Consider the following 13036-nt stretch of genomic DNA (forward strand, 5'->3'; position numbering starts at 1 on the left):
TTAATCAGCTTTATGGCCTTGCTTTTTTTTCTGTTTTTTTTTTTTACAAAGTGGTCACCACTTATCAAGGCCCGGAAGCCACTCAGGGATAAGGGTTATTACGTGTACAGTACGTTACTGTGGAGATTTAATAAAGTGTCTGCTTAAGGACGCGGTTCATAAGGAAATTTGTTTACGTTGGACTTGAAGACATCCAGGTTTTAGTCAGGTGGGAAGCAGGCAGACGGAACAGAGTTCCACAGGCGTGCAGTTCAAAGAAAGAAGCTTTGTTCATGGAATCTACGTTTTGATTTAGGCATAGATAAAGAGTGGGGACAGTTTTTGACAGTGGATTCAGCTAGATGAGTGTTTTTTGTAAAAGATTGGCGAGGGGGGGGACCAGAGATTGGAGTTCAGACGAGCACCTGCCATGGAAGTAACGATAAAACAAAGAAAGGCTCGCAATGTCTCTCCTGTGGGAAAGAGGTTGCTGGGAAGAGAAAAGGGCATCCCCCACTAAGCCACAAAGTCTATTTTGTACTATGTCAAGGCAGGATAGGCAATGTTGTAAGCAAGTGCAACTCGGAAGCACATGTAAGGTAAATTAGAGTCTTCACTGGAGATACCCCTACCATACAGAAAGCCATTCTTAATGACGGCACATATACCATGCCCATGGCGATCTTGGGGGGTCAGATTTAGATGTTAATTTAGATTATCCTTTAATTATGAACTCGTCTAGTGTAGTGGTCGGCCCTATGTCAGTTTCACTTAGAAAGAATATATCCGGTTTCGTCTCCTGTAATTGGCTTTCAACCAATGGAAGGTTGGAATGTAGACCCCTGATGTTGGAGAAGGAGACATGGTAGTAGGAGTCTACGTTGGAGGATGGGGTTCTAGGTTTATTTGAGTTTTTTTTCAGGAGATATTTCATCTTGAGGATTTGAGATTTGTAGAACTGGTCAACAGACTTGGTTAGATCAGGGCAGAGAGGGAAAGTAAGAGAGAAAAAGAGAGGATTTTTTTTGTGGCCATGATAAGGTAAAGCCGTAACAATTACCCACTAGTATGGCATCGAGAGGCCCTACCAGAAACTACTGTATGGTCCAGAATCCATTCACCAGATGGCAATACAGCAGCCCTAGAATTTTGCACCTGCTGATAGGACAACCTCCTTAATGGTTAATCCAAGGTTCGGGTCCCTGACTATCAGGCGGATAATGTCAGCCCAGATGAAACTTCTACCTCCAGCACGCTTACTAGTGACATGACCACAAAGATAGACATAGAAACAGAAATTTTCCAACATCTCAGGCTACTGTTCACAAAGTACTAGCAACCTGGAAAGCAGCGTTTTCTTCACCCTTTGTCAGAAAAATCACTTATTGGAAATGAGGACTGAGGGACAAATAAGGAGAACCGAGAGTAATGAGAGCTGCCAATAACGCATCCAAAATGCGTTGTCTACTCTCCATTAAAAAAGAAAAAAAAAAAAAGTTTCAAAGGGCTTATTAATATTTACTTAGTATAAGTCCGTAGCTCTAATTCAAAATGAAAGGTATTTGAAGATAAATTCCCCTCCCATATTTATGAATGAAATGAAAATGAAATACATTAAGATAATTTCTTGGCCTTTGGTCAAGATCAAAGTGTAGTATCTGATCCGCCAGATGCTGCAAGCTATGACTAGCTATGACTAGCTATGACTAGCAAAGACCAGATATGGGGGCAACCCTACATGCATGACCTTTAACCAGCTCCCATTTCCCACCTCTTGGGAGCTGGTCCCCTTTTTCCCTTCCCCCTCCCTTCACTCCTCACATTTAAAATCGGCCTTGTGCCTAATTTGCTCGGTGGGGGAGCAAATAAATAGCATCTGTTCCGGCAGATGCTGCAAGCTATGACTAGCTATGACTAGCTATGACTAGCAAAGACCAGATGTGGGGGCAACCCCACATGCCTGACCTTTAACCAGCTCCCATTTCCCACCTCTCGGGAGCTGGTCCCCTTTTTCCCTTCCCCCTCCCTTCACTCCTCACATTAAAAATTGGCCTTGTGCCTAATTTGCTCGGTGGGGGAGCAAATAAATACCATCTGTTCAGGCAGATGCTGCAAGCTATGACTAGCTATGACTAGCTATGACTAGCAAAGACCAGATGTGGGGGCAACCCCACATGCCTGACCTTTAACCAGCTCCCATTTCCCACCTCTCGGGAGCTGGTCCCCTTTTTCCCTTCCCCCTCCCTTCACTCCTCACATTAAAAATCGGCCTTGTGCCTAATTTGCTCGGTGGGGGAGCAAATAAATACCATCTGTTCAGGCAGATACTGCAAGCTATGACTAGCTAGGACTAGCTATGATTAGCAAAGACCAGATGTGGGGGCAACCCCACATGCCTGACCTTTAACCAGCTCCCATTTCCCACCTCTCGGGAGCTGGTCCCCTTTTTCCTTTCCCCCTCCCTTCACTCCTCACATTTAAAATCGGCCTTGTGCCTAATTTGCTCGGTGGGGGAGCAAATAAATACCATCTGTTCCGGCAGATACTGCAAGCTATGACTAGCTATGACTAGCTATGATTAGCAAAGACCAGATGTGGGGGCAACCCCACATGCCTGACCTTTAACCAGCTCCCATTTCCAACCTCTCGGGAGCTGGTCCCCTTTTTCCCTTCCCCCTCCCTTCACTCCTCACATTAAAAATCGGCCTTGTGCCTAATTTGCTCGGTGGGGGAGCAAATAAATACCATCTGTTCAGGCAGATACTGCAAGCTATGACTAGCTAGGACTAGCTATGATTAGCAAAGACCAGATGTGGGGGCAACCCCACATGCCTGACCTTTAACCAGCTCCCATTTCTCACCTCTCGGGAGCTGGTCCCCTTTTTCCCTTCCCCCTCCCTTCACTCCTCACATTAAAAATTGGCCTTGTGCCTAATTTGCTCGGTGGGGGAGCAAATAAATACCATCTGTTCCGGCAGATACTGCAAGCTATGACTAGCTAGGACTAGCTATGATTAGCAAAGACCAGATGTGGGGGCAACCCCACATGCCTGACCTTTAACCAGCTCCCATTTCCCACCTCTCGGGAGCTGGTCCCCTTTTTCCCTTCCCCCTCCCTTCACTCCTCACATTAAAAATCGGCCTTGTGCCTAATTTGCTCGGTGGGGGAGCAAATAAATACCATCTATTCAGGCAGATACTGCAAGCTATGACTAGCTAGGACTAGCTATGATTAGCAAAGACCAGATGTGGGGGCAACCCCACATGCCTGACCTTTAACCAGCTCCCATTTCCCACCTCTCGGGAGCTGGTCCCCTTTTTCCCTTCCCCCTCCCTTCACTCCTCACATTAAAAATCGGCCTTGTGCCTAATTTGCTCGGTGGGTGAGCAAATAAATACCATCTGTTCCGGCAGATACTGCAAGCTATGACTAGCTATGACTAGCTATGATTAGCAAAGACCAGATGTGGGGGCAACCCCACATGCCTGACCTTTAACCAGCTCCCATTTCCCACCTCCTGGGAGCTGGTCCCCTTTTCCCTTCCCCCTCCCTTCACTCCTCACATTAAAAATCGGCCTTGTGCCTAATTTGCTCGGTGGGTGAGCAAATAAATACCATCTGTTCCGGCAGATACTGCAAGCTATGACTAGCTATGACTAGCTATGACTAGCAAAGACCAGATGTGGGGGCAACCCCACATGCCTGACCATTAACCAGCTCCCATTTCCCACCTCTCGGGAGCTGGTCCCCTTTTCCCTTCCCCCTCCCTTCACTCCTCACATTAAAAATCGGCCTTGTGCCTAATTTGCTCGGTGGGGGAGCAAATAAATACCACCTGTTCTTCAGATGCTGCACTTCTATTTCTTGTTCTCCTTCACGACTGAGACAATTTTTATTTTTGTACCTTTTCTCCACGTTAAAAAACGACCCTGGTGTCTAACTCTGTCCCGTGGGGAGGCATAGTAAATAGGTACATTAAGATAATTCGCTAATCTTTTTTTTCTTCTACAATTTCAATAATGGAAAGTTTTATTTTCTATATATTCGAAAGAATTGTTTTCCCCAGGATTGGATTCTTACTCACTGTCAAAGGTATAGAAGTCAGAAATGCCAGTTTTAACTTTTGCATTGCTGTTATTAAATAATAATCTAAAAGAAAAGAAAATCAATTGAGAAAAGAGAAAAATCCAAAAGACATTTGTCACAAAATTCTAACAGACGTGTAAGATCAAATAGACACAGAATGATAACATTATTCACAAAATTCTAACAGACGTGTAAGATCAAATAGACACAGAATGATAACATTATTCAACGAAATATGCTTGAATGATGATATGCTGCTCAAAAAATATATTAAATACTAGTATTCCACTGTTAAATATTTTGGGGACTGATTTTTCTGTTTGGAAGGATGAAAATAAAAGCGTAAAAAAGAAATAAAAAACCACTTTATTTTATTTAAAATTTATAAAGCATCCTTGAATGCAAAATATTTTTGAATACAAAATTTGTTTATTTGACATTAATAAAATATCCTCGAATGCAAATTTGTTTGTATGGAATCTTAAAGTACACTTGAATACAGGCTTTTTAAAAATTAATAGCATATTCTTGAATGCAAAATCTGTTTTTTTTTAATTCCTAAAATATTCTGGAATGCAAAATTCGTTTATTTGAAATTAATAGAATACCCTTGAATGCAAAATCTGTTTATTTCAAATTTATAAAATATCCTTGAATGCAAAATATTCTTGAATGCAAAATATTTTTGAATGCAAAATTTGTTTATATAAAATTAATAAAATACCCTTGAATGCAAAATCTGTTCATTTAAATTAATAAAATATCCTTGAATGCAAAATTTGTTTATTTAAATTAATAAAATATCCTTGAATGCAAAATTTGTTCATGTGAAATAAATAAAATATTCTTGAATGCAACATTTGTTTATTTAAAATTAATAAAATATCCTTGAACGCAATATTTGTTTATTTAAAATTAATAAAATACCATTGAATGCGAAATTTGTTTATATGAAAGTACACTTGAAAGCAGGTTTTTTTTAAATTAATAAAATATTCTTGAATTCCAAATCTGTTTTTTTTTTTAAATTAATAAAATATTCTTTAATGCAAAATTTGTTTATTTGAAATTAACACAATAGCCTTGAATGCAAAATCTGTTTATTTTAAATTTATAAAATATCCTTGAATGCAAAATATTATTGAATGCAAAATATTTTTGAATGCAAAATTTGTTTCTTTGAAATTACTAAAAAATTTTTTGAATGCAAAATTTGTTTATTTGAAATTAATAAAATATCCTTAAATGCAAAATTTGTTGATTTGAAATTCATAAAATATCCTTGAATGCAAAATATATTTATTTGAAATTAATAAAATATTTTCAATTAAAAAAGCAATTTACCTGAAATTCATTCGGTAACTCAATTCTTCTAAAATTTTCACCGCAAATCCTTGATACTCAAATTTTTTTCCAGGGGCTAATCTCATGACATAAGGTGACAGCTGTTAAAAGAAAGATAAAACAATGGAGGAGGCGTTCAATAAGTTTCCAGACTTGGCATTTAAAATTATTGGAGACTATTGGAAATTTAGTTTGTTATTGCTATATTGCTGAAATGACCGACTAATTTTTATGATTTCAGGTTCAAAGGAACAGCTACAGCAGGATCTGGAATACATTTTACTAAAATCTGATCGTAACAGCTGATGAATTTCAAAAATGCAATCTTGCTGTAAAGACACTTTAGAAGAACGATATGCAATAAAATTCTGGTTTAAACTTGGAAAAATGCCATAGAAACGTATGGAATGTTTCTGACTACGTTTGGACCATCTTTTATAAATCAAGTATCAATTTTTGAGTGGCATAAGAAACCCAACGAAAGCAGGAAGAAAATTGTATGAGGAGTAAAAAAAGTCAGAAAACCAGAGTTGATTGGCCAAATAAAGAATTTCATGGATAAGGACCATCGTGTGTCTATAGAGACAATAAGTGCACAGTTTGATGGCAGTGTGGGAACTGTACACACAATTATTTGTAAGGAACTGAAAATGCGGAAGATTAGTGTGAAATTTGTCTCAAGGGTGCTCCATCCTTGTCAGAGACTATTTGACCAAGATGGGTATCAAGACAGTTCCTGAACCTCTCCATAGTCCAGACGTTGCTCACTGTGACTTTTGGTTACTTCCTAAGCTCAAGCAAACCCTAGAGGCTGTCGTTATGAGACAATTGAGGAGATGAAAGAGGCTGTGATGAGGGTCATTGACATCCTCACACAAGAGGACTTCTACGTATGAACAGTACAAGTGGGGCATTATATTTCAGTGCCATGGTTGTTAACACACTCTTCAGCATGGCCGGGTGGTGATTTGGCCATAAGCGCGGAGATGCACAGAAATGCAGCCCATAATTCCCTTTCCTCTATCGACCTCCTTTTCGTCCGGACAGTATGAGGTAAGCAGGCATATTTCGGTCTCTCCATAGCCCTCCCTCTCCTCTCATCATTAGTAAGGTTAGTTAGTTTAATTTCGAAGATTATCAACTGTAGATTGTTTTTTGTAATATATATTGTATACATAATGTAGAATAAATAGTCAATTATGTTTCATAAATATTACGATTGTGTCATGTTATGTGTTTTCTTGTGTCTGCCATTAATGTCTCCATTAAACAACAAAATGGTCCAGAGGATGAAGAAAGAAGATTCCAATCCAAATGCCACCAGGGTGAAGATATCATCTTGAGAGGATGGGGAAGCCACGCACCCGCATCCAACATCTCAGGTATGCTTTTCTTCTTGATACACCGACTCTAACGACTGGTCCATCCTCACATCTTCATGGGACCGTTTTGTGTAACATGTTACGCCGGTTGCACGCCCGTGATCGGCTGATAGTGTTATAAATGTTGTCTTTAGACGAAAGATTGACTCTTAAAAATAGTCCACGGCATAACCCCAAATAATAGCCACCGACATCTCGACCCGTTTTTGTTGATGTTTTCATGTGCTTATCTGTGGATATTGTTTATTCCCCCGGGGAGCTGATTGCGTTCCCAGAACGTTTCTCAACCAAGTAACCCTCCCTGGGGAAGCGATAGTACCATACAAGTGCATTGCAGTCGGAGGAGATTACTTTGAAGGGGACTAGAGTTTAACATGTTTACTCTCAATAAAAGTTTCTAAAGTTATTTCATATGAAATAACTTTAGAAACTTATTAAAGACACCTCTTAATTAAAAAAAAAATAATAATAAAATGTCGACATGAAATTTTCAAATGCATATCAGATATATTAAAATATGTTCACAAATATTTATTTTAATGGTGAATTTATTCATTTTACTTAGTTTGATAAGAATTCTATTATCAACATTTTAATATTTTAACATTTTGCAATTTTGAATTTTTAAAAAAATTATTAAACGTGTGTAAACAATGCTAATGTTAAAATGAATTAATGCCAGTTGGTCGCCCGACGTTGCCCGGTTGTACAACACTTTTAAACATGATATTTTAATTTATACAGATTGCGTATGTATTTTTATAGAATCAATCCTTTATTGAATATTAAGAGGAATAATTTGCCCCGTGGACTAATTTGCAAAAAAAAAAAAAAAAAATAATAAACAAAAATAATAATACTAATGTCGTTCATCAAATTCTGTCTGTGTTTGATATTTGGGCTTGACGATGTTAAAAATAGCCTTTTTTTTCTTATAGATAAAAAAGAAGAATTTTTAAAGGAGAATATTTTATGTTACACCGGCCAAGGTTACACCGGTGTAACGTAAAATATTCCCATGTAAATATTATTTTTTATCTATAAGAAAGAAAAAAACTATTTTTAAAATCAGATTTTTTTCGATTTTCGATACTTATCGGATGAATTTCTATGCAAAAGAACACTACCAGAAATATAAATAAGCTTTTTTTTTTATTTACATGGGAGTCACCACTTATCAAGGCCCAAAGGCGAATCGAGGATAAGGGTTAATGGGTATACATTAGTCATTGTGATTTTAGCGTAGTAAACATTAGTGGGAATTTTGTAACTTGGATTACTTAGGGGGACGGTTCAATAAGAACTTGTTTACGTTGGACTTGAAGACAATCAGGTTGTAGTCAGCTGGAAAGCAGGCAAACGGAATAGAGTTCCACAGGCGAGCAGTTCTAAGAAAGAAGCCCTGTTCATGGAATCTACGTTTAGGTTTAGGCATAGAAGAGAGTATGGGAAATTGTTGATAGTGGTTCTGGCTAGATGAGTGTTTTTCGTGAAAGTCTGGCGAGGGGGGACCAGAGATCGAAGTTCAGATGAGCACCTGCCATGAAAATAACAGTAAAGCAGGCTCGCTACGTCTCTTCTGTGGGAAAGAGGTTGCAGGGAAGAGAAAAGGGCATCACCCACTAAGCGATGAAGTCTATTTTGAACTCTGTCAAGACAGGATAAGCTGCTTCTAGCAGCTGCTGCCCAGATGAGGCAACAGTACTCTATCATGTGCTGAACCTGGCTTTTATATAGGTAGAGAATTGCATCAGGAGTGAGATATCTACTGGAGCGGTAGAAGGATCCAACCATTTTTCCAGCGACTTTGGCAACAGATTTAATATACGTGGTCCATTTCAGGTCGGGAGTAAAGGTCAAGTCCAGAAGTTTGTCAAAACATGAAGCCTCCCCAAGATGAGAGCAATTCATTTCGATTGATGGCAGCTGAGCAACAGAGCTGATCATGTAAAGATAGAAGCTTGGTTTTAGATGCATTCAAAGTAACCAGCCACTTTTTCCCCATTGTACCACATGCTGGAGATCAGAGGAGAGAGAGTCAGAGAGAACTTGGTCGTTTACGGTCTTAGAAGTGCTACCATAGATGGTAGTGTCATCAGCATAAATGTCTAAAAATGATCTAAGAATGTGGTTTGGAAGATCATTGATGTAGATCAGGAAGACAGTTGGACCCTGGATGGACCCCCTGAGGGACTCCGGCATTAATACTGAGAGCTTCTGATTTCTGTCCATCAACCACTACTCTTAAGAACCTATCAGAGAGAAATGATTTAATAGTTGAGAAGACATTTCCAGCTATACAATGACTGGAGATCTTGTGGAGTAGACCTTTATGCCATACCTTATCAAAGGCCTTTGATATGTCAAGAGCAACTGCCCTAGAGAGGAAGCCTCTGTCGAGGGATTCGCCAATCCTATGAGATATAACTGTAAGCACGTCTGCTGTAGATCTAGCAGAACGGAAACCATATTGCATGTCATTAAGAAGGTTATTTTTGCTGAGATGATTGACTACTTCTTTATTTAGCTTCTCTATATCTCATTCCCTATCTCAATTGGTTACATTTCCGACACGTTTCCCAGATCAGCACGATCAACATGCCTCACTTCTAGATCTCTTTCTGACAACGGTTCCCAATGACTGTACAACAAATGCCCACAGCCCACTCGGGAATGCTGATCACGCTGTGATAATGGTAGAAATCAGCCTAAATTCTCGCCCTAAAACTGAAGACCCACTACTCAAAACAACGAGGTATTACAAAAAGGCTGATTGGGAAGCCATCAGGGAGCTCATCAGAGATGCCCCATGGCAAAATATCTTTACTCTTCCAGCAGAACAGTGTGCAAATGAGACAACTGAATGGTTCAAAACTGCTATTGAAGCACATGTTCCCGCACGGAAATACTATAGCAAGCCCCACTCCCCCCAATGGTTTACTTCTGCTTGTGCAGCTGCCATTTGTCAAAGGCAGCATGCGTTCCGCAGATTCAACTGAAATAAGTCCAGCTCAAATAAACAGAAGTTTATAGAAGCTAGAAATAATTGTAAGAGAGTGATAGACACAGCTAAGTCAGATTACTCTGAAACCACCAGAAAGTGCATCGAAGCACAGAAATTAGGAACCCGGGATTTTTGGAAAATCTACAACAGCGTAGTTAATAATGGACAGTCAATTATTCCCCCACTAACAAACAATCATGAGGTTGCTTGCACGGCAACTGACAAGGCTAATCTGCTTGCCAGTCGGTTTGCCTCAAACTCCACACTGAACTCGGTACACCACTCACTCCCTGATTTTCCTCTGCGAACAGACGCCACACTTGACGATTTGAAAATCACCCCTTCTCAAGTACATGCTATTATAAAAAACCTAGACACCTCTAAAGCATGTGGACCAGATCTCATCCCGGCTGTGCTATTAAAAAAATGCTCTGCCGAGGTTGCTCCAGTTCTGTCCAAACTTTACAATAAATGCTTTAACGAATCTTGTTTTCCCGACTGCTGGAAAACCGCCTCTGTGGTACCAGTCTTCAAGAATTCTGGTGAAAGAACTGACCCACTAAATTATCGCCCCATTAGCCTCCTCCCGCTTTTCGCCAAAATATTTGAGTCCTTAGTTAATCAAGTCCTAGTCCAGCACCTAACAGCTGCTAAACTCCTGACTGACAAACAATATGGATTCAGGCAAGCCCGTTCAACAGCAGATATCTTAACTGTAGTTTCTGAACGTATATACCGTTCATTGGATAAAACAGGGGAGGGTAGAGCGGTGGCCCTTGATATATCTAAGGCTTTTGACAGGGTATGGCACGATGGTCTTCTAAGGAAAATTAGATCATATGGAATCACTGGAAGAATTCATAACGTAATTAAATCCTTCTTAAGTAGTAGAAAAATCAAAGTTGTCCTCGACGGACGTACATCCAAACAATATGACATAAATGCGGGAGTGCCTCAGGGGTCTATCCTTGGACCTCTATTGTTCCTGATATTCATAAACGACCTCCCTGATAATATTGTTTCGGAGATGGGTATATTTGCCGATAACACCACTCTCTATAACAGATATGAGGGGAAAACAAATGAACACATATCCAAGAAAATGGCAGAAACACTAGAGGATGACCTCCAATCTGTAGTGGAATGGGGACAAAAATGGTTGGTCTCATTCAATGCTGCTAAGACTAAGCTTGTTTCCTTCAATAACTACAAGAAACCTTCTCTACCACCAATTGCAATGGCCAAGAACACATTGCCTGAAAGTACTTCTTTTAAACTCCTCGGCCTAACGTTTACAGGGAATATGTGTTGTAATCAAGTAGTTTTTTTTATTTACAGAGGAAAATCAAATTTTAAGGATATCGATCGAGTAGCGAGTAGCGTCCATCTTGATTTTTCGATCATGAGGAGGGAGTGCCAGGGGAGACAATTCCAATCACCGCTTTAAAGTTTGTCAAAATTTGACGAGATTATTTTGAAACATGGGCAGGAAAAATACAAAGATAAATATTTTAGATTTTTTTTTTTTTTACTTATTTTATAAGTTTAGATGTCCTTTTTTTTTCTTTTTAACCTTTTTTTATTTTGGGTATTTGTACAGTTTAATCAAGACATTAAAAAAATGAAAATATCGAAAAAAGTTTAAATTGTACATATCCGTTATGGAATGAAGTTCTCCGAAAAAAAAAATTCACTTAATTTCATCAAGTAGTTTTTATTTTACAGCGGAAAAAAATTTGTTATGATACCGAGTAAAAGGTTTGATTTTTAGGGAGAAAAGCTAGTATTAAAGATGGGGAGGGAGTGTCGGTGCTTTAACTGGAGTTATCTCTCCGTGGCGTTTCTAAAATTCAAACAAAAATTTTTTAAAAATCCAAGATGTCTGCCTTCAACGTGCTGTCATAAAAACATGTTTTCCGCTTAAAAAAAAAAAAAAATCTATTCGATCAAATTAAGTGAAATTTTGGGTTTGTATTACTGTACACATAGATTCGAAAAAGTTACCAAAAAAACAAATATATAACAAATAAATGTTATCAAAGGCAAAATAAGTTACTTTTCTACCCAACTGGATATATATTTTTTGTTTTTATTCAATGTAACATGTTTATTCAGCTGGAAAAACATGCAGTGTTTACCGATGTATTGGAAAATTCAAAATGGCGCCCGACACTCTCTTTAACCATGGTAAGTTTGGGAAAAGGTGTTATAAGGTGTTATAAATAATAAACTAGATAAAATACTATTTAAAAAACACCGAATATATGTCAACTTATGTCACGGTAACATATAATGAGCGAGTTTCTAACAGTATTTTGTCTAGTTTATTATTTATAACATCTTTTCCTGAACTTACCGTGTTAAAGAGAGTGTCGGGCGCCATTTTGAATTTTCCAATACATCGGTAAACACTGTATGCTTTTCGAGCTGAATAAACATGTTACATTGAATAAAAGCACGAAAAATATATCCAGATAGGTAGAAAAGTAACTTATCTTGCCTTTGATAACATTTATTTGTTCTATATTTGTTTTTTTGACAACTTTTTCGAATCTATGTGTACAGTAATACAAACCCGAAATTTTTTTTCCGGAGATCTTCAGTTCAAAACGGATACGTACAATATAACTTTTTTTTACGATATTTTCATTTTTTAATATCTTGATTAAACTGTACAAGTACCGCATTTTGTCCTTTGTTAATCAACTTTTCGTTTAAAGGCACCCCCTCTTCGTATCTGTAAATAGGCAATTGGCGACGATACGATCGATCTCGTTAAAATTTGATTTTCCTTAAAAAAAAAAAAAAAAGAAAAAGAAAAAAAGAAAAAGAAAAAGAAAAGAAAGAAAAAGAAAACTACTTGATCAAATTACGTGGATTTTTTTTTTCGGAGAACTTCATCCCATAACGAGTACGTACACTATAACGTTTGTTTTTTTTTTTTTTTTTGCAATATTTTAATTTTTCAATATCTTGATTAAACTGTATAAGTACCTATTTTATTTTTTAATATTTTATTTATTTTCGTGTATTTATAACTACTTCTTGTTAAAGGCTCTAATTTATTTTCAACGATCTTATTAAAACGGTTAATGTTTAAATTATAACTATTAAAGGGAGACAACTTCGTAAAAGGGAGACAATCCATGCGCGCCAACATACATGCGCGCACAGACATGCAAACGCACACGTACACACGTATACATACATATTCAAGCAGACTCTATTAAATACACCGAA

General features: G+C 38.0%; 1 protein-coding gene across 1 annotated transcript in view; it reads right to left on the reverse strand.

The window, feature by feature from the left end:
• LOC145243788 (glutamate receptor ionotropic, delta-1-like) overlaps positions 1–13036 on the reverse strand; it is a 72679-nt gene that overhangs the window by 11519 nt on the left and 48124 nt on the right. Inside the window, exon 9 of the mRNA XM_080106825.1 lies at positions 5411–5511. Coding sequence (XP_079962951.1) covers positions 5411–5511 — 101 coding nt within the window. The remainder of the gene's footprint in view (positions 1–5410; positions 5512–13036) is intronic.

Source organism: Euprymna scolopes, chromosome 22 (assembly GCF_053919585.1).
Source record: "Euprymna scolopes isolate OS-2025 chromosome 22, ASM5391958v1, whole genome shotgun sequence".
Taxonomy (NCBI): Eukaryota; Metazoa; Mollusca; class Cephalopoda; order Sepiida; family Sepiolidae; genus Euprymna; species Euprymna scolopes.